Source organism: Lepidochelys olivacea, assembly GCF_965140295.1.
Source record: "Lepidochelys olivacea isolate rLepOli2 genome assembly, chromosome: 10".
In the NCBI taxonomy this organism is placed as follows: domain Eukaryota; kingdom Metazoa; phylum Chordata; order Testudines; family Cheloniidae; genus Lepidochelys; species Lepidochelys olivacea.
In genome coordinates this window covers 11797056-11823481 of record NC_140420.1, presented here as the reverse complement: position 1 = coordinate 11823481, position 26426 = coordinate 11797056, and the positions used below count along the sequence as shown (strand labels likewise).

At 48.3% G+C, this 26426-nt stretch overlaps 1 protein-coding gene and 1 pseudogene across 4 annotated transcripts in view; both read left to right on the top strand.

Annotated features, from left to right (window-relative positions):
* LOC311526869 (kinesin-like protein KIF19) overlaps nucleotides 1-4451 on the top strand; it is a 26439-nt pseudogene extending 21988 nt beyond the window's left edge. The window contains exons 14-16 of the transcript XR_014714725.1: nucleotides 941-1074; nucleotides 2026-2131; nucleotides 3252-4451. The product of XR_014714725.1 is annotated as a kinesin-like protein KIF19 (transcript). The remainder of the gene's footprint in view (nucleotides 1-940; nucleotides 1075-2025; nucleotides 2132-3251) is intronic.
* Nucleotides 3294-26426, top strand: CHST12 (carbohydrate sulfotransferase 12). 3 transcript variants are annotated; one of them, XM_084642074.1, is made up of 4 exons: nucleotides 3294-3417; nucleotides 4727-4843; nucleotides 11882-11938; nucleotides 23004-26426. In XM_084642074.1, exon 4 carries the CDS (start codon nucleotides 23098-23100, stop codon nucleotides 24355-24357), a length of 1260 nt encoding a protein of 419 aa, XP_084498200.1. In that variant the 5' UTR covers nucleotides 3294-3417; nucleotides 4727-4843; nucleotides 11882-11938; nucleotides 23004-23097; the 3' UTR covers nucleotides 24358-26426. The 3 variants fall into 3 exon arrangements, with proteins under 3 accessions (XP_084498200.1, XP_084498199.1, XP_084498201.1); XM_084642073.1 differs by lacking the exons at nucleotides 3294-3417; nucleotides 4727-4843 and adding an exon at nucleotides 9146-9258; XM_084642075.1 differs by lacking the exons at nucleotides 3294-3417; nucleotides 4727-4843 and adding an exon at nucleotides 10387-11149.

Here is a 26426-nt window from a genome sequence, read left to right as displayed (position 1 = left end):
AGCTATGACTCAGAAGATTCTGTGGCCAGGCACTAAGCTCCTACAGCGGAGCTCCGTGGAGACAGTACAGTTGGAGAGCCAGAATTACTGTGGGTAAACCTGCTTCCCCTGACAACCAAAGGTGTCCATCACCTCTAACGGCATCCTGGTGGCCTAAACCACAGCCAGCATTCGAACCCTAGGAACTCGTGGTCAGAAGGAAAGGGGAATACGTTGCCAGTCTCTGCTCATTTTGCAGATTTTGTGAGTATTTCTTGTGATAGTGATATTTTACTGGCAGCTTCTTAATGTCTTGTAATAACAGGTGGGACTCCCCAGTGGCAGCTCCTCACATTTATTATGACTCGTCTCCAATAAACCTAACACAGAATTGGTTTTCACTCTGAATAATAAACTTGCTGTCAGTCACGTTGATATACAGGAACCAAAATTATTCCAGACACTCTCTTTAATGTTATTGGGTGATGGCAGGTTGCGGCTTTGAATCCTGGAGAAGGAAACCACACATGCTTCATCAGCCAGCTTCCCTGCATTTGATTAGGAGGCTTGCTCTGTTGCAAAGGCTCCAAGAGTAACTGGGCATGTGTAGGAAGCTGTGCTGTGCTGTGGGTTGGTGCCTTTTGAGCCAAACAAAGCCCGTTAGGTTTATGGGCTGGAGGGTTTACAGACACAGATGAAGTGAGGAAATCCTCTTACATGCCCCTTGCTTTCAGATTTTTCTCTTTGCTCCTTCTTCAGTACCAGGCCAAAGCTACGTCTCAAACTGAAAACAAAATACTTGTTGTAATGAGGGATTCAAGAGAGAGGGCAGGTGGCTATTGCATTAGGAGATCTGTGTGTAAAGAAGCTGACTGAGTGAAGAGGGGTTTGTACTGAAAAAAAAAATCTACGTTGTGTCTGCCTACAGTCCCACCAACCTCCCTTTTTTCTGTGGCCCCAGGGTGGCTGTGCTCTGAATATAGCTCGGCAGCTGGACCTAAACAAAGAGGCCAGAAAAGGGCTATCTGGCAACAGGAAAGGTCTTCCTTGTGGAGCAAAGTTTGAGCTTCCGTCCATTGTCTTGGAGTCAGACAGGTGAATGCATTTCCATCCGTTCTGTCCACGTGCCCATCATCAGCCCCATTCTCCTGGGCCTTGAAGCTTAGCAGTTAATTACAGAGTGCGACCTATGCTGCTATGGCTAGAGGTCTGTTGACCCTGTCATTTTATACTATGTAACTTGCCCATTGTCTTTTCTGAGTTGGATTGTGCATGGCTGGTGTAGAGACTGCGGTTATATTTTCAATGTGGCCGAAGCACCAACTATCTGCTGTTATCGGTGGAGATATACTGTGCGGAGATCAAACCAATGACAGAATAAAACAGGAGTGAGAGGCAACTTGACAGACAGTACAAACAGCCAGCTGCTTGCATTGAGCTTTTTATGGGGGCTGGGCAGGGGAGAGGAAAAGGGAAACCAAGATGTTGTAGTAACATACTTACTAAGGTGAACATTGCCCAGTGATGCAGAGCACAGCAAAGTCTCTCCAACGTGAGTCCTAAGCCAGACTTGGTTCCTAGAGGACAGATCCCCAAATGAGTGACCATGATAGAGGAACCCCCAGAAAAGGGAGCCAATAGGAAAGAAGTCCCTGTTGTATTATGCAATTGCTAGGTAGCTCTGTGTTTTAGTAGGAATTTTCTCCAGGGAATGGGTGGGGTGAGGGGGACTTTGGTTGTAAACCAATCAGTGTGAAAGTGTTTAACCAATGTATATTAATGAAGCTCTTTTAAGTGGGTTCAGGGTCCCCTCAATGTTTCCCTGAGTTCTGAAATTCTCTTTCCACCCTGGATCTTCCCTCCCCACCCCTGCTTTTAAATCAGTCCTGGTTTCCCATACATTTTGGAGAAGTTAATCCAAACAGGTGCCTCCAAACACTCCAGAAGGGCTGACTGGCTTTCCCCTCTCCCTCTAACGGGCCAAGTGCCTGGCTCTTATATATGTAGTTCAATCTATTCACGCCTCCATGTGTGTGTTTTTCACAGTGACAGCTACAGATCATCCAAAACAACACCTACTAGGAAACTGGGGAATCCAGATACTCATCTCAGCCCTACTTTCTTTTGCTTGCCAAGAACCCCACTGCACCAGGTCAGTACTGGCAGGCACCGAGTTCAAGGTCTACCGCCACAGTGAGCACTTTCCTCTGGCAAGAGCAAGGTGCACGCAGCAGTTGGACCCATCGTGGCTGCAAGTCGTATTATGCAGTGAGGAGTCCGAGACTAGTTTTCTAGATGAGGAAGATAAATATCCGTGTGTAATACATTCCATTCCCAGAGGAATAAGGTACAGGCTGGGATCCAAGTGCCATGGGTTCTACTCCCACCTCCATGATCGACATAGGCAAATCACCTGATCTCTACAGGCCTCAGTTGTCTGTCTGTACAACAAGGATAGTAGTAATCCCTGCAACACAGGTGGGAAGGATAAATGAATGTTCATGAGATGCTCAGGTACTCTTGTGATGAGTCATATAAACACCTTGATAGATACAACATAAATTATGGGACAAGGAAGTGATATGACAGATACCTTTAGATCAATAGCCAGTTCCCCTAGACCAATGTATTTTCTACTCAGTGCATCCAAGGCACAAAGTAATATTTGTACGCATGTCTATCTGGAGGGAAGAAGATGATGAAGTGACTCTTGCCTGGGTGTCAAGCTTCTCTGACATTTGTGTTGATGTTGCAATACTCAGACCAGGAATGTCGCTTGTTTCCCACAAAAGCTGAAGCTGGATGGAGTTTGGTATTTTCTGGTGCCATATCATGTAATGAGGCCTTTGTAAAATTCTTTTAAGAATCTAATCACATATGATTCCTTTGGGGCTAATATGTGGACACTATGGGAGAGATTATGACATGGCCTAATGCCTGAGTACAGGACCAAGAGGCAGTTACTCTTGGTTCTTATCCCAAGGCTGACTCCTTTTGTAACCTTGGGTATTTCCCTTACTCTCTCTACCTCAGTTTCCCATCTGCAAAAATGGATATACTAACATCTACCAACTTCTCTGGAGCGTGGTGGTGATTGATTGATGTTTCTAACATGGTTGGAAGATGAAAAACACCTTAAGTGTTAAGTAAAAAGCAAATCATAGCGAGGGAGCGAGGGAACCTGTTTTGGTGTAATGAGGCCCATGGTCAGAGAATAAAGCCTCCTGAATTGGGAGGTTTAAGTCAACAGAATCCTTGATAGTGTCTTTCAGCTCTGGAAAGCAAAGCATCGGACTCCCTCAAGCCACAATATGGACAATGTTTCTGAGGACCAGCTGCCCCGAGCTAAACTCCTCCAGGCGTTGAAGATCATGAGCAACTTATCCCATGCCACTCCTGCTGCCACAAAGGTCAAATTCCCCATCAGTCACCATACAGGTAGGACCCAAGGTTTCCTATGTAAAAGGATAAATGGACACAAATCAGATATTAGGAATGGCAATATACAAAAACCTGTAGGAGAACACTTCAGTCTCCCTGGACACGCAATAGCATATGAAAGGCAGCCCATCCTGCAGAAAAAAAACTTCAGGACCAGACTTCAAAGAGAAACTGCTGAGCTTCAGTTCATTTGCAAATCTGACCCCATCAGCTCAGGATTAAACACAGACTGACTGGCTCACCAACGACAAAAGCAGTTTCTCCTCCCTTGGTGTTCACACCTCAGCTGCTAGAAGGGGGCTTCCTCCTCCCTGATTGAATTAACCTCCTTATCCAGAGCCTGATTCTTGCTTGCATATTTATACCTGCCTCTGGAAATTTCCACTACATGCCTCCGACGAAGTGGGTATTCACCCACGAAAGCTTATGCTCCAATACGTCTGTTAGTCTATAAGGTGCCACAGGACTCTTTGCTGCTTTTACAGATCCAGACTAACACGACTACCCCTCTGATACAAGGTTCCTGATGTGACTCCATATCCGTATGGCTGCAACATGTGGATTAGTCTTTGAGAAACAAGCCGCAGCAGAGGTTTATGCCGAAAATGAACTTCTCTAGGGAGCCTTATACTTATGCACAAAAGCTGTGTTTCAGGTAGACTTGATGGCTCCTGATGAGTAATAGGATTTCAGAAGCGTTTCCTCTGGAAGTCGCTGGCTCAAATCTGTCCCCATACTGCAGTGACCAAAAGTTATCATCTCACTTCTGTTCAGCATCATATATGAAACGAGTTATTGGTTTCTGACCAGTGCCCAGCAGACAGGTGTCCACAACTGGAACCAGCTGGCCTCCATTTTGGCATCCTCAGCAGAGGCAAAAGACTAAATGAGCCTGTGGTATAAGCACCTCACAGCCTGAGGGCTAGCCAGTCCAGGTCAGGCTTGAGGCACATTGTGCTCAAATGCTACACCTGGTCTGTGGCTGAACACAGAGGACTTCAGGGTGGGATTTTCAAAGCTGGTTAGGGGAACTAGATGCCCAATTCCCATTAAATTTTAACTGGAATCTGGCATTCATATCCCTGTGGAGACTTTGAAAGTCTCAATCCCCATCCTGCTCCCTTCCACCACTTCTAAATTCTTTCCTTTTTAAGTTTGTTTCCCACTGTTAACATTTCATTTGCAGCCCTTCCATTTATTTCAGCTGGTCCGTTAGTGAATCCTATACTGAATTGTCATTGCTTGCTGCGTAAGTTGTGTTCCTTTCCCACTATTTCTAGTACAGGTCTCTGTCTTTCTCTCTCAGGCTATCAAGAAGAAAATCCATTACAAGTGCTGGAGATAGGCAACACTCCCCCAAGCACCGTTCAGCAGAGCAATGCAGGTCAGACCAGAGGCCAGGTCCTATAAAAGCGAGTCAAAGGTCAGTATGGAAAACATCAATATTCCGCTATTAAATATTTCCTTATGACGCTTGCTCTGTAGTAGGCCTATCTGAATGTGTTGTAGATGCCCCACAAACTGCTGGCTTGGAAAAGCAATCCTGTGGGTATGTCTCTTACAGCCACATTTTCAAGCCACACACTTCAGCAGACAACTCGCAATATTCCAAACATCTAAGTTACATTCCTCCTCCCCTTTGGCCAAAACTAACTCCTTTGTGGGGAGAGAACATTTTCAGATGTGTTCACAATCCCCGTCTGATCCATGTAGGAAGCACTGCTGTAATATGAACTAGCGGTATGAGAATATGCTCCTGCTATTTAATGCATTGCACTAAGATTCTCTCAAATGTTTAAGGAAGTGAATGAAAAAGGTGGCTTTCCATCTGGACCCAAAACAAACTGTATCTCTTTCCACCTCTGACCAATGCTGAGAGTGCCTCGTGCCAATCAGGGAGGTTCAAGGCTTAGTGCTTCCTTTACTCTGGGACACTGAGGCAAGACACTTCTCCTGTAATATGATGATAAAAACATCTCAATCTTCCTTCGCACGTAGGGCCCGTAGATGGTGCCAGCAACCAGCCGAAGAAGCAACCCATCACAAGCTTCAGGAACCTGCCAAGATCAAAATAAAATCACCAGTGAGAGCAAGATTCCATCTGTTCCCGAAGGACAGGGACTATAGGGGTTCTAAAAAGCAGGGAGGGTTTTTCTTAAGATGCATTTTAGGCAGTATGCTCTGAGGCTGGGAAGCAGAAGGAGTGGTGTGCACACTGCTTGGTGCTTTCCCCCACAGCCTCCCTACAGTTTTGTTCTGCACTGTGCTGCAGCTGTTAGTTTCCTTTAAGATGAACTGTGGGTTCTTTTGTTAATAACATGCAAAAGAAAAGGAAACCCCTTTTGTCCATCAGCATTCTTAGTCCTAGGAGACAGCAGTATGGAGTCTACCATCTGGTACTCTGCACGAGGCGCATCCTCTCTTTACCTGTGGAAACCTCCCACACGTGGCGGGAGGGGGCTATTATCAAAAGCAATTGCAGACTCTTTTGAAGTATCCCCTGCCCCCTTCTCTGAGGTTTATACACATTGCCTTGGAGCTGGAAAAGGTGAAGCCTATCTGGAATGCTGCTCAGCTGAGCAGATGTTTGGAAGTGGGAGCAGCCAGCGGCATTCTAAGCACTTGGCCACGTGCAGAGCATTTCAGATCTGACGGGAGTTTGAAAAAGAGTTTTGGTGGCTGGCAGAGACTTTTTTATGAGCTGGGTTGGAGGTGAACAAAGGCAATGTGTTTTTCTCCTTATAAACCAAACCCCTCTTTCCCTCAGTTCTCCCCCTGGTTTCTTGGAGGGACATGCATTTTGTAAATCAATACTAGACTTACCATTTTCCTTTCTTGGCCCTGTTATTTTCTTCACGTTGCAAATAAAGTGGCACAGGGCAGCCATTCCATTGAATAAATGTGGACTTTATTCCCCAAATATGAATATCTTCTCTCCACACCCGCTTTGCCACCTGCTGGGCATTCAGTGCAAGCATGTAAGGAACTGTCATCTTTAGGGCTTCGTTCAGTTTCAAAGGGGAGGTAAGTTATGAAGGGTCTTTGTGCGGCTAAAGCACAAATGGAGTCAGGATGCTTAGATGCTGTCCCTGGTTCTGCCACTAATTTACTATGCAACCTTAGGCATGTCACTTAACCATTCTGGGCCTCTGTTTCCACATCTGTCAACTAGGGATGATGATAATCCATTACTTCACCTTGGAGTGGGAGGCTTGATTTGAGATCCTTGAATGGAATGCAATACAAGTGCAAAGTATGTAAAATGAAGAATTATTCACTGTTTCAGTATAATGTAATAAGGTCTGATGGACACTCCTCTTTGAATTCTCTGTTAAACAGCAGAAAGCCTGATAAGTCACATTGTAGACAAGAGGGGCCAGGAGAACTTGCAAAGAAATAAAAAGCACACCTAGATAAAATAAACACAGACCATGTGAAAATAAACCCATTCCAGCAGGCCTTGAGCCAGTCTTGTATTTACAGGACACCATGTGAACTAGGTGGGAGCAAGAAACTGAGTGCGATGGATTATCGTGAATGTTCCAAATGTGTACATCTCTGCTAAATACCTTTGGGCTGATTCACTCTGAAAAGTCACAGTGTTCAGAAGCTAGATCCTATTTCCCTCAGACTGCTACTTTGAATCCTGACACTAAGGCACTGGTTTGTGGACATAACTGACTGGAGGTTGCACATTTGGAAACAAATGGAAGCTGATGCTAATTTTCCAGGAACACCACACAGATGAAGATGAATCGGAGCCATTGTATGCAACGCCACCTTTAAATGTTTTTTAATAATTTTCCTACATTTAAAATCCGCAAGTTAAAAAAATATGACTGTAGCGATTTGAGAAAGACCTCAGACGGTTGGAGTCAGTAACTCTGTGTTGCTGCTCTGGACTCCGAAAGAGAAAGAGTCGGTCCCCAGTCTCTTGAAGCTGAGTGTATCATAGGAGAGAGAGGGCACGAATGTTCAGAACTCAGATGAATGACATTGCCTCTGACCTGGAATAACGGGCTCTCCTGTTCTTGCCTTTTACGTGTGAGGAAAGAGACAAGAATTTAAACTCCTCTGGGCCTTTTGTATGATACATTTTCGGTGTGTTTAAATTAGGGGAGCCCAAACTTTTGTTCACATGATTGACAACTTGCTGGAAGCCCCAGGGCTGCACCTAATTTGCACAAATGGGATTGCTTGTAGCTGCCTTCATCTTCACAAGAAGTGCAGCACAGCGGAGAGACCTTCCTCAGAGCAGGTCACTTCTAAGTGGTCTCTCTCCCCCAAAGCACCAGCCGGCAACAGCAACAGGCCCCCCTGCACAAACTGGTCTTGCTGTCAGTTCACCTCTAGGCACTCACCATTCCATGATCCACACAAAACTAAATCCTTGCAGAAAATAAACTAGCCTAAATTATTTTTTCTCCTTCAAGATGGTTACAAAATCAGTAACCAATTCACCAATGAGGTTAATATAACTACTAAAAAGTTTTCCTACTACCAGTAACTGGTTGGAATACAGGTTTACAGTGCAGTGGGTTTCCCATAAATCTTTTAAGAGAGCTAAGATTCTTTTTGTAATTGTTATACCCATATTCGTCTATCTTTGTCTGCTTGAGAGGAAAATATGAGCAATTCTTGGCTTCCCATTTCCCACAGATTATTTTGAGTACCTGTTGCTATTGGCACCTGAGCCACAAGCAACAGATCATATTAATGGAAACTGCCTTATAATCTGATGCCAACTACAATCCCTCAGTCTCTGGCCTGGTTTACAGAGAGGAAGCTGTATAGCATTTTTGTTGGCTTGCCATTGCTGCTTGACTGACAGCACTTCAATTCAGATGCTACATACAAACTCTCCTGCTGACTTGAGTCCAGTGCAGAGGGGGAAGTTTTGTTTGCTCTTAGGATGCACATCAATATGTGAGAGAGAGCCACCCACAGGGATAAACAATTTAGTTCCATTAGGAAATATTTGCACCCTGAACGAGACATGGAAAAATCCCAGAGAAGGGAGCAGAACTGTCCCACTAGGCAATGCAGGGGAGAGGGACTGGGCAGAGAGTTGCTTTAAGACGGTATGAATAGATCACTCAGTGAATGAGACTGAACAGAGAGGCCCTTCAGCCTGGATGGATGAACTCCAAATACCCTGGGCCTTTCTGCCTGGATCCATACTCTGCATTTATATCATGCCTTTCACGTGAGCCTCAAAGCGCTTTACAGAGGCTGGTATCGCCCAGATCTTACAAAGAGGGAAACCGAGGCATGGAAGTTAAGCAGCTCGACCCCGGCTGAACAGCAGGACAGTGGCGGAGTGGAGAATAGAAGCCAGTTCTCCCTCTCCCCCACCATCGTTAGACCGGGTTGAATCCCCCTGGCCCCGTGCAAGGAGCGCCCTTCGAGTGAGAGAAGGGGGCGCAGCCGCTGTCGCGATTTCCAGCCGACTGCAGCATTTGAACCCAGCTGGGCCCAGCGAGTCACTTCCACGTGCGAGGCCCGGGAAGAGTTCGCCCCGGCGGCGGGCCCTGACTTTAAACCCCGCTCCCCGGCCCAGTCTGCACCCGCTGCCGGGCTGGGGGCGCCCTGAGGGGCCGGGGCCGGGGCGGGGGGCGGCGGCCAAGGCTCCGCTCCAGCCCCGCGCTGCAAAGGCTCCAGCGAGCGCGGGACCGAGTCTCCGCCGGGCGGCCGGGGCTGGACCGAGCGGCGCCTGCGCTGCGGCCCCGCTGCCCGGACCCCGCGGCCGGCTTCTCGCGAGAGGCGGTGGCTCAGGGGGAGGAGTCGGGGCTGCAGCCGCGGCTGGAGGCTCCGCTAGCCGAGCGGCTCCGGGCGGAGGTGAGAGCGGGGCTCGGGGCGGTGGCTCTGGCCGGGCGCGGGGACGGAGCCGTGATCCCCCACCCAGGGTGCGAGGGGTCTGCAGTGCCCCCCTCCCCTCCGGCCACAGCTGGCCAGCGGTGCGGGGTTCCCCCCTCCGCCCCCGGGGTGCAGTGCCCCCCTCCCCTCCCCTCCGGCCACAGCTGGCCAGCGGTGCGGGGTTCCCCCCTCCGCCCCCGGGGTGCAGTGCCCCCCTCCCCTCCGGCCACAGCTGGCCAGCGGTGCGGGGTTCCCCCCTCCGCCCCCGGGGTGCAGTGCCCCCCTCCCCTCCGGCCACAGCTGGCCAGCGGTGCGGGGTTCCCCCCTCCGCCCCCGGGGTGCAGTGCCCCCCTCCCCTCCGGCCACAGCTGGCCAGCGGTGCGGGGTTCCCCCCTCCGTCCCCGGGGTGCAGTGCCCCCCTCCCCTCCGGCCACAGCTGGCCAGCGGTGCGGGGTTCCCCCCTCCGCCCCCGGGGTGCAGTGCCCCCCTCCCCTCCGGCCACAGCTGGCCAGCGGTGCGGGGTTCCCCCCTCCGCCCCCGGGGTGCAGTGCCCCCCTCCCCTCCGGCCACAGCTGGCCAGCGGTGCGGGGTTCCCCCCTCCGCCCCCGGGGTGCAGTGCCCCCCTCCCCTCCCCTCCGGCCACAGCTGGCCAGCGGTGCGGGGTTCCCCCCTCCGCCCCCGGGGTGCAGTGCCCCCCTCCCCTCCCCTCCGGCCACAGCTGGCCAGCGGTGCGGGGTTCCCCCCCTCCGTCCCCGGGGTGCAGTGCCCCCCTCCCCTCCGGCCACAGCTGGCCAGCGGTGCGGGGTTCCCCCCCTCCGTCCCCGGGGTGCAGTGCCCCCCTCCCCTCCGGCCACAGCTGGCCAGCGGTGCGGGGTTCCCCCCTCCGTCCCCGGGGTGCAGTGCCCCCCTCCCCTCTCCTCCGGCCACAGCTGGCCAGCGGTGCGGGGTTCCCCCCTCCGTCCCCGGGGTGCAGTGCCCCCCTCCCCTCCAGCCACAGCTGGCCAGCGGTGCGGGGTTCCCCGCTCCGTCCCTGGGGTGCAATGCCCCCTTTCTCTCTTGGCACAGCTGGCCAGCGGTGCGGGGTTCCCCCTTCCATCCCTGGAGTGTAATGCCCCTCTCCTCTCTGGGCACAGCTGGCCAGCAGTGCTGGGTTCCCCCTTCCATCTCTGGGGTGTAATGCCCCTCTCCACTCTGGGCACAGCTGGCCAGCGGTGCGGGGTTCCCCCTTCCATCCCTGGGGTGTAATGCCCCTCTCCCCTCCTGGCACAGCTGGGCAGCGGTGCAGGGTTCCCCTTCCATCCCCCGGGGTGCAACGGCCCCTCCTCTCCTGGCACAGCTGGCCAGCGGTGTGGGGTTCATCCCTTCCCTCGATGGTACAGGCCGACTGCAGCGCACCTGGCCCTCCCCTCCAGGCACAGCTGGACATTGGTGCTGCTGACCTCCGGTTTATTTCTATGCATTTAATGCTGGGTCGGTTTTGTTAATGCGAATACTTATGGGGAAGCTCAAGCGTACCAGTTCAGTTGCTCCTCCTGCTGCCCAGCTTCCTGTCTCTGATCTTGGTGGCCCATGTATGTGCAGAGGGATGGCTGTATGGGGGTGACTTGTGCCTGAAGCCACACTCCGGGCAGAAAGCCAGGTGCTGTGGGTGAGGCTTTCCAAGGGCGCTGCGTTGCCTGTGGCGGCCCTGGGAAAGCACAGAACGGGCTAGGAATGCTGCTGGCCATTTGAGACAATGCTTGGAATGTGCGCACGGTTCCGGGGGGCTCTGGGCAGCATCTCAGCCTGGGTCCAGCCAGGACTCCTGGTATTACCTGACAGAGAGTCGGGAGGGTCCTGGAAGCAGCTGGCTCTCAGGAATGGAGACCATGAGGTAGGGTCTCTGTTGCTCTCAGTCAGACCCAGATGTTGGAACTTGGTGGCATTAAAGCCACGTTTACACTTGTGACCGGATGTTGCTTGATACAGATATGAATGTGAGGTGGGTGATTGCCCTTTGATGTAGTCCAGCTGTTCTTCGTCACTTTGGACCTGCTATATTCCCCCACCCCCTTGTGTGTATTCATCCGTTTGTTTTTTTATCTTCTTTGGTTAGATCTGAACAGAAATCAGTGGAAGCTAGAAATAGAAGCGAGATTGCAGAATAATAGAGGGGAGGAGTGGAAGTGCCTATGTGGAGACTGGGTGTTATGCTTTCTCCTTGATGGGAAAGGCCCTAGTCTTCTGATGTGGGAAGCCATGGCCCTGATTCTAGCCCAATCTCATCTTTGGGCTTGATTTGCCACTCATTAGACTGCTGTAAATCAAGTGACCCAGCTGAAGTTGGTGAAGTTACTCTGGTTCAAAACTGGTGTGGAGAGACTCTGTATTTATACTGCAACCATCAAAGGGTTAGCTCAGTGCCTCACTACCCTATATCTGGCTGATAAAATGAGACATTTGCAAGTTCTGGCTACAGTTGGGACAAAAGATCTGTAATATTAGGTCTTTAAGTAACTGCATGGATTTAGCATGGAAATTCAGAAGGGAGCAGAAATCTGACAAAAGATCATCTGTATCAACTGCTGTTTGTAGTAGGTCATGTGTCTTCTTTTCATATATCTAGGCCCTGGATGATGAGACCTTTATGAAGCCCATCCCTTCACCAGTGGATCAGCAGCAGGTATGCTATGCCTAAAAGGGCTGGTAAATCCTTTTGAAGTTGTAATGCTCTTCTGTGGCTAACTCCTAGAGCAGAGGTTCTCAAACTGTGGTCTATGGATCACCAGTGGTCCGCAAGCTCCATTCAGTAGGTCTGCGGATAGTTCCCTCTAAGGTGTGTGTCTGGAGGGCCGCACACGAGAGAATGAAGGGTCACCCACCTAACTAATGGAGCCTCGCAGGCATGACTCCTGTAATTAGGTGCCTGGACCCTGGAGAAGACGCACATGTAAGGTGAGGTGGTGGTCTTGGGGGGAATAAGAGGTAGATGGGAAGGGGCAGAGGGGTGAGAAGAAGGGGTGGGGGGAATTTGGGATGTGCAGGGCTGGGGTGGCCAGAGAAAGAGGTGACTTTCCCCAGCTCCAGGGCTGCGGCTGCTGGGGAGAGACGGCCCTCCTTCCCAGCCCCAGCTCTGTGGTGGGAGAGAGACCCCCACCTCCTTCCCAGCCCCAACTCGGAGGCTGCTGTGGCAGGGTAGAGAAGACACATCCATCACATTAGAAAGGTAAGACTACTGATATTAAAATATGAGTTGTGTGCTTTAATTTGTAGAACAAAAAAAGTTTATTATTGAGGGTTTTTTTATACAGTGCTTTTATCCAACACGCTTTACAATAGATAGCTAACGTTACAAACAACATTTGGAAAGATCATTAAGTGGTCCGCTGAGACCCCTCAGCAATTTTCAAGTGGTTCGCCGGAAAAAAAAAGTTTGAGAACCACGGTCCTAGAGGATCCTTGAGTGATGCAGTCATCTTCCTCCATAGTCCTAGCCCTGGCAGGCTGGGACGTGTTGGGACTCTGTACTTTCAAGTGCAGCTGAGTAACATGTTTGTTTCAGGTTTCAATACATTGTGTAATGGGTTTTGTAACTCAGATGTGTGTTTCCTGTATTAGCCCAAGTCATTTCCATGGCTTTGGAAACTGACAGTCCCGAATTGGTCTTCACCGGTTTGTGGTGTGGTGAATGGATGAGGAAGTCCCTTCTCTGGTGTTTTTATGCTTTTCTTTTTCTCTCTGACTCTTAGGGTTATAATTTTAAAATAGCCCATTTGACATTTTAAAAAGCTTTCACTCTTGAGCTGGGACAGGGTATTAAATAGCCTGAGGTCTGTGCCCCCTCTTCTGGGCTCTAAAGACCAGAGAACAGCAGACTTTGATCAGATACTACAGAAAGAAAACTGGTAAATTACCATTTTACTGGGAAATCTTTGTTTGATAAACATGTGGGCTGCTGCAAGCTAGTGTTGGCCATCAGAACTTGCCCTTTGCTGACGCACTCAACTTCTAAGCTATAAAGCAATTTATTAATTGCACTGAAACCCAACAGGCAAAATTTCAGCACGGAGTAAAATGTCACAGCTGTAAATTATAAATACTAAAGTTATAAACACTTGAAAATTGGCCTTACAAAAGGGGTTTCTAGTGTAAACTCAGACAGTATGAACCGCAGTGTTCTGATACATCAACCTTTGCTCTCTGGACCAGCTATGTAACAGAAACATCCCAGATTCTTGTTGGCTAGGGCTATGGGAACTGAGACTTGCTCAGACTCCACAGTATTTGAAAGGCCCAGAATTGATGGGTGAGTATTGGGCCTTGCAGCAAATGTAATGTACAAATAAAACCTGTTGTATTCTGGGAACCCCTTGTAGAACAAGGCCTAGAAATGTTTATGGTTCTTGAGTTAACACTTCCGAGTAAATAATTAGAGAAGGGGCGGCTGGTACTGCTAAACCCATATGGCATTGGACTTTGTGATAGTGAGGTGGGGAAAAAAGCTTGAATGAATATGAAGGAAAGTGGGTTTAACTTCAGTTGGTTATTGAAGTGCAGCTTTAAGATCCTGTCTAATGCACTGATGTAGCTACACTGATGATGCTATGCTGGTGCAACCCCTCCATGTATATATCCCACACTGGGCTAAGATGCAATAGCAAAAAAAATTACTATACCACCCCAGGATGGGGGACCAAAGCCTGAGCCCATCCGGTCCCAGGGAGGGGCCAAAGCTCCACTACCCCGGGGATGGGGAAAAGCCAAAGCCCAAGGGCTTCAGCCCCAGAGAGGGGGCCTGTAACCTCAGCCCCGCTGCCCAAGGCTGAAGCCTTCTGGCTTCAGCTCCAAACAGTGGCACTCGGGCTTTGGCCCCTGGCCCCAGCAAGTCTAAGCCAGCCCTGGCGACCCCATTAAAACAGGGTCACGACCCACTTTGAGATCCTGACCCACAGTTTGAGAACTGCTGCACTAGCGTAAGCCCGATTTGTGTCTGCACTAGGGGTTTGTATCAGTGTGACATACTGACACTGATGTAGTTACACTGATGCAAATTTACCTTGTCTAGACAAGCCATTAGATTTTTGCAGCGTGGGGGTGAAGCAGTTTATTTTGGATGTTGCAGAATGAGCAAAAATCTTTCTTGGTTTTGGCTAAGTCAGCACAGTCCTGGTCTGACTCTGATGTCAGAATCTGCTGAGTTTCCCCTTTTAGAGAAAGCAGATCACTGGAGCTGAGTTGGTCTCAAACGTTTTACACCATATAGTGAAATAAAAACCTGAAATGCGCTTGACTAAACATATCCCACTCGAGGTTTGGTGATTTATGGCTCAGGGGGCTGGATGGCTCAGGTGACGGACAGTAGAGTTCCCTGGCAGTCACGGGGGAAAGATGTGGTAAGTCGTGGCAAAAAATGCAATCGACAGTTTTTCTAAAGTCTCATGTCCTGTTATATTGTGCAAAACCCCTCACCCCCCAAAAAATGTTAAAGGACCAGGAACAGAAGAAAATGGGTCATAGCAACAGCTCTTAAGCCCCATTGCTGAAGGCCTGGTCTGCATCTTCAGCTTCTCTGGAGTGGAAAGTGTTGCACGAAGTCCTAGGAGTGGGGAAGAGGGAGTCATGGAATCCATTGCAATAATAACCACTGGAGTCAGTGGACTCTGACCCCTATGATAAACACCCCAGCTCTATGCCAGAGTTTAGAAGCCACTGTCTCTGGTGGTTTCTGTGATTGTTGTTACCTGAGACAAATTGCCAGGCTTACTAATGAGAGGGAGAGCCAGTCACGGGTTCCAGTCTGGGCCAGGTCAGTAGTAGCTAAGTTATTACCATCCAATGGCTATTACCTGGCCTGTATGAATTGAGTTTGGTGCTCAACCCAGTTCCCACTTGGCAGGCATCCGCATCACAAATACCACCACCTTAATTGGCATTGAAGGGCATTCTTGCTGGCATTCTCAGCTTTGAGACCAAGGGCTGCGTGGGCCATATAGTGTGAACTCCCTACTCACCTGTAGAGGTTTTCTCTTCAGGTTATGGCTCAGGCACCTGTCTCAGACCTTTGTTCTCTCTGTGTATATATAGAGACCTTTAGTCTCCAATGTTTTCAGCCTGGCTTCTTTTCTTAGTACTAAAATCACACTGACATTGAAAAAGAGAAAATAATTGACAGAATAATTTTTTTTTCTCCATTAGTTGGCTTAGTTTAACTAAGTCCCATTATGGGTCTCTGATAGAAATCCCATCAGTGAATATGGCACTGACCGAGTTAACAGGAGAGGATTTTGTTTGATCCTCCGCTGATCATTGCTATATATCTTGGAAACTCAGTCTGTGCTCTGGTAGATGTGTGCTGTACCCCGGAAAGCAGGCTTGAGCCCCGGGAGTGGGCTGGGTAAAGCTGCATGAATTCAGTGGCTTTCAAAATGAACATCCTTCCAATGATCCAGAGGGCCGTGAGTGTTTGTTACAACACTAAACTCTGCATTTTGGTAAGGCAAACACTTTTGTTACTTGAGAGAGGGCATCCTGGGGTGGGAGACTTCACAGCAGTGCTGCCAGGCTGCTATAGCTGCACCGTGTTATGGAGGGTGATTGGTGTTGAGTTTGCAAGTGAATGATTCTCTTTGAAACATTTCGGAGTAGCAGCCGTGTTAGTCTGTATTCGCAAAAAGAAAAGGAGGACTGGTGGCACCTTAGAGACTAACAAATTTATTTGAGCATAAGCTTTCGTGAGCTACAGTTCACTTCATCGGATGCATCGGATGAATCGGATGAAGCTATAGCTCACAAAAGCTTATGCTCAAATAAATTTGTTAGTCTCTAAGGTGCCACAAGTACTCCTTTTCTCTCTTTGAAACATTATTATTATTTAATTGCATCCCAGTAGCATCTAATGCCTCCAGTCAGGGTTGGGGGAACCCACTATTCTGGGCACTGTACATACCAGAATAGAAAACAGTCCCTGCTGCAAAGAATTCACAATCTTACCAACAAGACAGGCCGACAGATACAGCAAACAACAAAAAAACAATGTGCCAAGCAGCAGCATTCCAAATCTTCCATTAATGGGCTGAGGCTGCGAGCCTAAGTATCGACATATAAACACGCACACATACACGTAGTGGTGTTGGAACAATTTGTATGGGGGTGCTGAGAGCCATTGAACCAAACTGTAAATCCTGTATATGATGGAAAGCTCTTCAAGTCGGGGGTGCTGCCTTGCGCCCAGCACCCCTAGTTCCAGCAGCCCTGCATACACACACACACTACAGTTTACCCCTCCTTTAGCTCCCTTTGCATCTTCCTAAGCAACTCTTAGATCCAGTCAGTCCCTGTCTTAACTGACCTTGCCTAGAGAATTATTGCTGAGTAATACCTGCCTTCTTACTCTTCGGAATGGAATGTATTCTATCCGCAGCTCTTCCAGCCCCTGCTGACGAACAGAACAAGAGACTGAATCCAAGATCCATATCTCAATGCTTGGTGCTGCAGTGCAAAGCGATAATTAGATCACCAGCCACTCCTGGTCTTTGCCTCTTTCATACCTGATCAGTGCAAGCAAATGCATTGAAAAAAAATCCCTAAATTGTGCATTTTAAATGTTTTTGGATAAACTGAGCTAAAACGCTGATTCATAGCTATTAAGGTCAGAAGGGACCATTATGATCATCTAGTCCGACCTCCTGCGCAACGCAGGCCACAGAATTTCACCCACCCACTCCTGCCAAAAACCTCTTGCCTATGTCTGAGCTATTGAAGTCCTCAAATCGTGGTTTAAAGACTTGAAGGAGCAGAGAATCCTCCAGCAAGTGACCCGTGCCCCATGCTACAGAGGAAGGCGAAAAACCTCCAGGGCCTCTTCCAATCTGCCTTGGAGGAAAATTCCTTCCCGACCCCAAATATGGCGATCCGTTAAACCCTGAGCATATGGGCAAGACTCACCAGCCAGATAGTACAGAAAATTCTTTCCTGGGTAACTCAGATCCCATCCCATCACAGGCCATTAGGCCTATTTACCATGAATATTTAATTATCAAAACCATATTATCCCATCATACCATCTCCTCCATAAACTTACCGAGTTTAATCTTAAAGCCAGATAGATCTTTTGCCCCCACTGCTTCCGTTGGAAGGCTATTCCAAAACTTCACTCTGATGGTTAGAAACCTTCGTCTAATTTCAAGTCTAAACTTCCTGGTGGCCGGTTTATATCCATTTGTTCTTGTGTCCAGCTTGGTACTGAGCTTAAATAATTCCTCTCCCTCTCCGGTATTTATCCCTCTGATATATTTATGGAGAGCAATCATATCTCCCCTCAACCTTCTTTTAGTTAGGCTAAACAAGCCAAGCTCCTTGAGTCTCCTTTCAAAAAGACACGTTTTCCATTCTTCGGATCATCCTAGTAGCCCTTCTCTGTACCTAAACAAACTAGGGATATGCAACCTAGATGGAGTGACTATAAGGTGGGTGCAAAACCAGTTGGAAAACTGTGCCCAGAGAGTAGTTATCAGTGGTTCACAGTCATGCTGGAAGGGCATAGCGAGTGGGGTCCCGCAGGGATCAGTTCTGGGTCCGGTTCTGTTCAATATCTTCATCAAAGGTTTAGATAATGGCATAGAGAGTACACTTATAAAGTTTGTGGACGATACTAACCTGTGAGGGGTTGCAAGTGCTTTAGGGTATAGGATTATAATTCAGAATGATCTGGACAAACTTCAGAAATGGTCTGAAGTATATCGGATGAAATTCAATAAGGACAAATGCAAAGTACTCCATTTAGGAAGGAACAATCAGTTGCACGCATTCAAAATGAGAAATTACTACCTAGGAAGGAGTACTGCGGAAAGGGATCTGGGAGTCATAGGATCACAAGCTAAATATGAGTCAACAGTGCAACTCTGTTGCAAAAAAAAAAAAGTGAACATCATTCTAGAATGTATTAGCAGAAGTGTTGTAAACAAGACATGAGAAGTAATTCTTCTGCTCTACTCTGCACTGATTAGGCTTCATCAGGAGTATTGTGTCCAGATCTGGGCACCACATTTCAGGAAGGATGTGGACAAATTGGAGAGAGTCCTTAGAAGAGCGACAAAAATTATTAAAGGTCTAGAAAACATGACCTATGAGGGAAGATTGAAAAAATTGAGTTTGTTTAGTTTGGAAAAGAGAAGACTGAGAGGGGACATAACGGTTTTCAAGTATGTAAAAGGTTGTTACAAGGAGGAGGAAGAAAAATTGCTTTTCTTAACCTCTGAGGATAGGACAAGAAGCAATAGGCTTAAATTGCAGCAAGGGCGGTTTAGGTTGGACATTAGGAAAAACTTCCTAACTGTCAGGGTGGTTAAGCACTTGAATAAATTGCCTAGGGAGGTTCTGGAGTCTTCATCATTGGAGATTTTTAAGAGCAGGTTAGACAAACACCTGTCAGGGATAGGCTAAATAATACTTAATCCTGCCATGAGTGATGGGGACTGGACTAGATGATCTCTTGAGGTCTCTTCCAGTTCTATGATTCTATGATGCTTTGGCTCGCACCTAGGAAAGAGGGAAGTATGCTCGTCTCCAGGGCACACGTACCCAGAGCTGTCATACTGGACCTTGTTGTGTAGTTTTCCCTCTGCGCCATTTTTGTTTTTTGTTTACAAACCGGGGAGGGGTTTGGTTGCTGTTTTCTGTTTATCATGATTCCATCTGAATGGAGAGCAGTGTCTCAAAACAGATGCTGACCCCATGCTACCTTTGCATGCCAACAATCCCACGGCCTCGCTCTCGTCTTGTTTAGATTCTTCCCTTCCCTGCAAGTTTCCCATAAGAGAAAATTCACTACCGATGGTGTCAGAGTTTGTCTCTCCCATCCCAGTCTCCATGCTTGCCCATTGGGTGGGGTGCGGAACATGAGGTTCCATGAAGAACCCCCCTAGCCATGAATCCCAATCCGCTTCAGGTGTTGTATTTTAAATCAAATGAACTGTTGCCAAGCTCTGCTCGGATTTGGCCGATGCTCTTTATTTTTAATTTTTCTCCCTTTACAACGTGGAAATGTTGCTGCCCTGAGAGGCCGTGTGCATGTGAACTGGCTGGCAAACGGCCTCAACATTTTGGGAGGAAAGAAACCCAGTGCTGGTTTTGAAAAGGCTCCTTTCAGAGCTACTTAATGGGCACAAATGGTTTTGTTTTCATAACTGATGTGGATATGGTTTGTTTTGAGGCCGTTAAACAGAATGAGGATGTCAGCAGAAAGGGCTGTTTTTGTGTTTTAGGGAGTTTTTAACTGGTGCTTTTCTGTGTTGATAGCCTCAGTGCTCTTCAGAAGTGAGATTGTGTAGTTAACGCCTTTTTATTCACCTTCCTAAGTGACATCTCATCAGAGAGAGAGGTTTTAAAAAAGAAAAATGATTCTTTCTCTCAAAATACTGGGAACCTTCTAACCTCTCTAATGCATTGCATTTCCCTGGTCCCTGCCTGCCATCCAATGATCTCAAAGGGCCTTATAAAGAATAATGAACTAAACAGCCTAATTACCCCGGTCATAATATTCACCTACATTGTACCTATTTTACAGGTGGGAAACTGAGACAGGGAGGCCAAGACCAACATTTTCAAAAGTGGTCACTTATTGTGGGTAGGTCAGTTTTTGGGAGCCCAACAAGAGGCCGGTTTCCCCAAGCGCTGAGCACCCTACAGCGCCTATTGGAAGTCAGTGGGAGCTGTGAGTGCTCAAGGTGTGTTGAGTTGAGCCTCTAAAATCAGAGGCCACTTTTGAAAATTTGGCAGCAAGTGACTGGCCCAAGTTCCCATGGGGAGCTGAGAACAGAATCTGGATCTCCTGACTCCTGGCCTTTTGTTTTAACTGCAAGACCATTTTTCCCTGGGCTGCTGAACCAGGCAAGCTGCATTGCTACCCTGCTTGCTGCAAACATGACTCTGCTCAGTTTATCTTCCCATTTGTTCTCTTTGCACATATGCATGTAGCACTATTGATATCAGTGCAAGGGGCGCATCACATGGATTTTGCAGGAAGTTAACTTGTGCAAACATGCTCACAGTGTTACAGCTACTTGCAAGCTCTTTGAGGCAGGGATCATCTATTTTGTTCAGTGTTTGTGCAGCACCTCGCACAGGGGGCTTCTTGTCCGTGACTAGGGCTCCTAGGTACTACAGCAATTCAAAGAATAATACTAATTGCTTGGGGTTTATCAATTGTCCTTTCATGTCACCAGCTTAGACTCAGCTCAGTTGTTTGAACTGTTGTCCTGCCCTCACTAGTTTGAGTTGACCTTCATGAAAGGAGCACTGTCTAAGATGGGTCTGAGGTCCTTTAAGGAGCAGACAGAGTGGCTGAATAGTCTTGATATACTGCAAGAGGGCAAGGAGAGGACTTATTTGCAGTTGATCGGGGTGAAGATCAGGAGTGATGACCTTTGAACGACACTAATCCCCAAAACCTCGGTTTTGTTGACCGAAAATAAATAGAATTTTAGGGGGAGGGGGAAACCATGAAAGCTAAAAGTAAATAAATACACTGGTTTCAGTGCAAACAGTTTGGATTTTGTGAGAGCTGAATGCTGCAGAATTCGGTTCCTGCATCACAACTAAGACGTGAAATTGACAATAAACAGAGCTGGCCAGTTTCCCTGTCCATGCTGAGCGAGGTGCAAAAAGGCAACTCAGTGTCTCTCTCCCCTCTTGTGTATTCTTATTGATTGTTTGTACTACAGTAGCATCTAGAGGCCCCAAGTGAGTTGTGGCCCATTTGTGCTAGGCACTGTACAAACCCATTGTAAGAGAGAGCTCCTGCTGTACTGATTCTGTAGTCAAAACAGACAAAGTCGATGGGAGGGGGAACAGAGGCCCAGGGAGGTGAAGTGACTTGTCTGGGTCACACAGCGGATCAGTGGCAGAGCTAGGAATAGACCATGGAGAACCTGAATCCCAGTCCAATGTCCTGTCCACTGGGCCATGCTGCTCTGACACGCTGTCTGTTCCTTGCTCCCTCCTACCTTCTGTCAAGACACTGGAGAGGCTTTGCTTGTGGGGCAGTCCTGAGCTCTCAAGCTTTTTCCCCGCTGCTGGTCTGACTATGGGAAGAGCTAAACTGGGGAGGAGCTGAGGCCGCTGCATTCAGCTTGCTTGGCTCCCCAGCCCTCACCTTGCATGTATCCCCTGATTAGAAAAAATGCATCCGTGCTTGGGAGTGGGGTGTACAGCTGTTTCCCTTCCACAAACCTCCCTCTGGGATCATGTGTGCAGCTAGTGAAGGGAAGTTAGGAAATCTGCATTCTGTTCCATACTCTGACACAATCTATGTTGACAGATATTGGGCGAGTATTTTAACCTCTGTGCTTCAATTTCTCTATCTGTAACTGGGATAGGACCACCTGCCAAGTGGTTTGCAAGGCTTAGCTAATATGGCTTGGATGGAACCTGCTCTAGAAATGCAAAATATGTTGGGCCAGACAAGAGGCCCCCCTGCTCAACACATTCCAGAAAAGCAGGACAGGTTTCTCTTGGCTGGAGAAAAGTAGATTTGCAGGAGTAACCCTGAAGCTGCATGATCGCAGTAATCAAACAGCCACAGTAAAACCCTAAAGAATGTTAAATATGTTTTTTATCAGGGCCAGGCCCCTTTATAAATTAGAAGCAAGTTTGGATTAAATCATAGGAAAAACTCCTTGTGGCAAAAGCAAATAGACAAGGGAATAACTGCCAAGAGAGGTCATTGAGTTATCATCCGTGGAATACATTCAAACAGAGATTAGATAAAGCATAGCATTGGGCCAACTCGCAGTCTGTGGAGGAAGGTGAATTTTGACCTCTGATGTCCCCAGCAGAGACACCCTTCGCGCCCATTCAGCTGATAGAACCTCTATTTTCAACACAGTATTGTGGCTTTAGGGGCATCTGAATGAAGGAAGTGAGACCACGTTATGGGATTGCTAACGTCAAGTATTCAAAAACCATGAGGCAGGCCCCTGACGTGAATAATATTGGTTTAAAAAATGAGTTTAAAAAAATAAATTCTGGCTACTTTTTTACTTTCTGATTTTTGAGATTTCAGGTTCATGTTTTCAAGCTTCTCTCATGAGGGCTGAAATCTTATTTTTATTTTTTTTTTTGTAATGAAAGTGGAGATTCTCAAGTAATCACATGACTCTAGGAGCTGGAGCCCTTAAGAAAAACGCCAGCTATTGCAACACTCACGATAAAATTGCAGGAGATAATAACTGACTTTGAATCCAACAATCCTCTAAAGTAGCCAGAGCCCTCGCTTAGCAGGGCCAGTCCGCTCTAACCTGGCTGCATGCAGCACCATGCCTAAGAAACTGGTTACTTTCACTTTCTAATCCCCAACCACCTGCAACCCAGTAAGTGGGGTAGGAGCAACTGGTTATGCTATCAACTGGTGCTGGGCACAGCAAGGAGAAAGGCCTGCATTTAACCCCATGAGGGCCAGTGGTCTGCGTGTAGTTGGGTGGGAACAGGATGTTTCATACAGCTCCTGTCACACAAAACCTTAGGGTCGGAGTACGTATGGCGTATGCATCCAATGAAGTGAGCTGTAGCTCACGAAAGCTTATGCTCAAATAAATTGGTTAGTCTCTAAGGTGCCACAAGTACTCCTTTTCTTTTTGCGAATACAGACTAACACGGCTGTTACTCTGAAACCTGTCACATGGAAGCTGTTACCCTACAGGGTCACTCTACATCAGAGAGACTGACTAACTTTGTTTTTTGTACCCTTCCAGGCTCCTTGTCAGCAGCACAATGTGGTGTCCCAAGCAGCACTGTGTGAGGCTGAGGTGAACTCAGGAGAAAAAGACCACCCCAGCAACAGCTAGGATGACCAAAGCACGGCTGTTCCGCCTCTCGGTGGTGCTGGGTTCCGTGTTCATGATTCTGCTGATCATTGTGTACTGGGACAACGTGGGGACAGCTCATTTCTACCTGCACACGTCCTTCTCCAGGCCTCATGTCCCGGACACTCCGCCCACCGCTGCTCAGGATGAAGAACGCGAAGGCTTGTTGGACATGGATGAGTTTTTAGAGAAGCTTCTGAGTTCTGGCCTGAGGCAGAATGGTCCCTTGAACAGAAAGACGGAGCAGGCCCCACTGCAGGGCTCCAGCAGGCCTGACTTGGGCAACCTGGAGGAGAACGTGAGAGGCTATGACTGGTCCACCCGCATTGCCAGAGTGAGCCTGGACCAGGAGAAGCTGCAGGCTGAGCGGCGGAGGGCACTGCGGGAGTTCTGTGCCAATTCCAGTTTCACCTTCCCCGCTAAGGAGCGTTCCTTTGACGACATCCCCAACTACGAGCTGAACCACCTGATCGTGGACGACCGCCATGGCATCATCTACTGCTATGTCCCCAAGGTGGCCTGCACCAACTGGAAGCGGGTGATGATTGTGCTGAGTGAGAGCCTGCTGGATCAGGGTGTCCCCTACCGGGACCCCCTGGATATTCCCCGAGAGCATGTCCACAACTCCAGCACCCACCTGACTTTCAACAAGTTCTGGCGCCGCTACGGGAAGTTCTCCCGCCACCTCATGAAGATCAAGCTGAAGAAATACACCAAGTTCCTCTTTGTACGTGACCCCTTCGTGCGGCTCATCTCTGCCTTCCGCAGCAAGTTCGAGCTGGAGAATGAGGAGTTCTACCGGCGCTTTGCCATACCCATGTTGAAGCTCTACTCCAACCACACCAACCTCCCCACGTCTGTTAGCGAGGCCTTCAAGGCGGGCCTCAAAGTCTCCTTCCCTGACTTCATCCAGTACTTACTGGACCCCCGGACAGAGAAGATGGCCCCTTTCAATGAGCACTGGAGACAGGTTTACCGCTTGTGTCACCCGTGCCAGATAGACTATGACTTTGTCGGGAAGCTGGAGACCCTCAACGAAGATGCAGCTCATCTGCTGCAGCTTCTCAAGGTGGACAGGCTCCTCCACTTCCCCCCCAGCTACCGGAACAGGACTGCCAGCAGCTGGGAGGAGGACTGGTTTGCCAAAATTCCTCTGGCCTGGAGGCAGCAGCTCTACAAACTTTACGAGGCTGATTTTGTACTCTTTGGCTACCCCAAGCCAGAAAATCTTCTTAAAGACTAAAAACAATTGGAAATTGGAGGAGCGGGGAGGGGGATTACCAAAAATATTTAAAACTTCACAGTATCCTCCTCTTAACCTCCCAACCCAGGAAGATAAAATTCAGTATATTTTTTCTACTCATCCCTTTCCAAATTTGCAAGAATCCAGGATACTCCAGCCAGCTGTAAATCACCAGAATACCCCCCTCTCCCTTTGTGATCAGACGACTTCCTCGTTCCGTCGGTCGGCTCTGTCGTTCCGTCACTTTTTATTAATACTTTTTAAAAATTAATATATTTAAAATATTTAATACAAATTGTGTCTTGTGGGGAAGGAAGAGGTGGAGTAAAAAACAAAGCCCCTGTCCCCGTGTGTAGTCTCAGTGCTTTGTGTGTGCCGGAGGCCCGCTTCCAGGAGTGCCTGGGGTTTACAAGCCACTCGAGGCTAAACTCGGAGCTGGCGTGTGCAGGCACCGCCCCGTTGATCTTAGGGCACTTATCCCTGCTTACGCCAGGTCTCAATTTGGCCCCCAGTAGGTTAGACCCAGCATGACGTTGCACAGCTGGAGTACGAGCAATGACAGGATGGTGCATGGGGACCTGAGCAGGTGACTGGTGAATTGGCAAAGGCAGGTCAGGCAAAGAGAGCAGGTCCGAGAGAGGGGGTGGGACACTTGGTGCCCAAGTGTTAAAGGCCCTGTCTTGTTTCAGGAAGAAATTCTCCCTGGGCCTGGACAGAGGGCCAATTGGAGTCCTAATGGGAGTGTATAGGCAGCAGCGGGCATTTCACCCGTAGGAAATCCAGATCACTTATAAAACCTTTTTTCCTCAGTGGTTGCGTGGTGGTCCAGTCAACCTGCATGCATGGTATGGCTTCGTTAACAGCATCCTGTTCTGTGGTACCCGCGTAGGAGTGGGCTGTTATCTCAGATCAGCCTTTATCAGTGCTCTGAGGCTGAACTCCTCTCTTTCATGTGCTGGTTTCTACCTGTCCACGTGTTTGTGTGCTCAGCTTGCTCCTGGATGAAGCAGTCTGCAGATATCAGCAACTGGGTTTCAAATAAACAAAAAGCAGCTCAAGAGAGAACAGCCATCTGGGAGCATCAATCCATCTAAGTCTGGGTGTTTCTTTTTAGGGCCAGGCCGCTTGACCCTATCACTGGCCTCGAATTCAACACAGGCAATCTCTAGACGTGTGACACATTCACAGCCCCAAACTAATTAAGAGAACATGGCTGTGGTGCGTGGCTGGGATACTTACTGCCAGATGGCTGTTAAAGCAAAGCAAAGAGGTGTGTTGCCGTTGCTCATGACATGATGTCCCAGTCCCCTGACTCTCTGTTTACACCAAATGATTGATGTAGGTTTAATCATCTGCTTTGATGGACACCGCTGCAGGAAGTGATGGTTGCTTGCCATGCCAGAGATGTGTGGGCTGTTCCCAAAGGAAATGTATGCTTTTAGAAATATTCCAGTCTCTGGCTGAATCTTGCTTTCATCGCTCTCACTAAATAAGGACTGGCCATCCAGCACTCTGGATAGGCTGGTGAACATTTTATGGGCTACAGTGTTTAAGCCTTTCACAGGCCTTTAGGTGATATTGGTAACTTACCTGTTGCTCAGCTCCTCAGATGCTACCACCGTGCATGGCCTCATGATCTTACCTTATTTCTTACCTTTATTCATTTTCCTTCCAGGGGTGTCCACAGGCATGGATCTCTCCTTCCGTCTCCTCTGGCTCTCTCCAGTCCTCCATACATGTTCTTGTCTCCTGTTCCTGCCTCCCAGATGTTCTGCTCTTGTCTGCCCTCCCCTCCTTTCTGCTAGATATGCTCCTGGCTCCAGTTCTTGATAAATACTCAGCCACTGCAGTAAACTTGTCACCTGCAAGTGAAAGGTTAAAACCTCGTGGACAGACTAGAAATGGAGGGTCTGATTCTGATCCTGTCTGGTGTAGTTACACCAGCGGGAGACTAGAATCAGGTCCTCGGCGTGTTTTTCAGCCCTCTATTGCACTGGAGTGTTTGAGAGTGAACCGAAAAGGAAGGGAAGCGACTATTTCCAAGCTTTTAAAAAAAACCAAATAAATGA

What these genes read in the sequence shown, in the direction of transcription:
- CHST12 (XM_084642074.1), top strand. Translation starts at nt 23,098, where the DNA reads ATGACCAAAGCACGGCTGTTCCGCCTCTCGGTGGTGCTGGGTTCCGTG.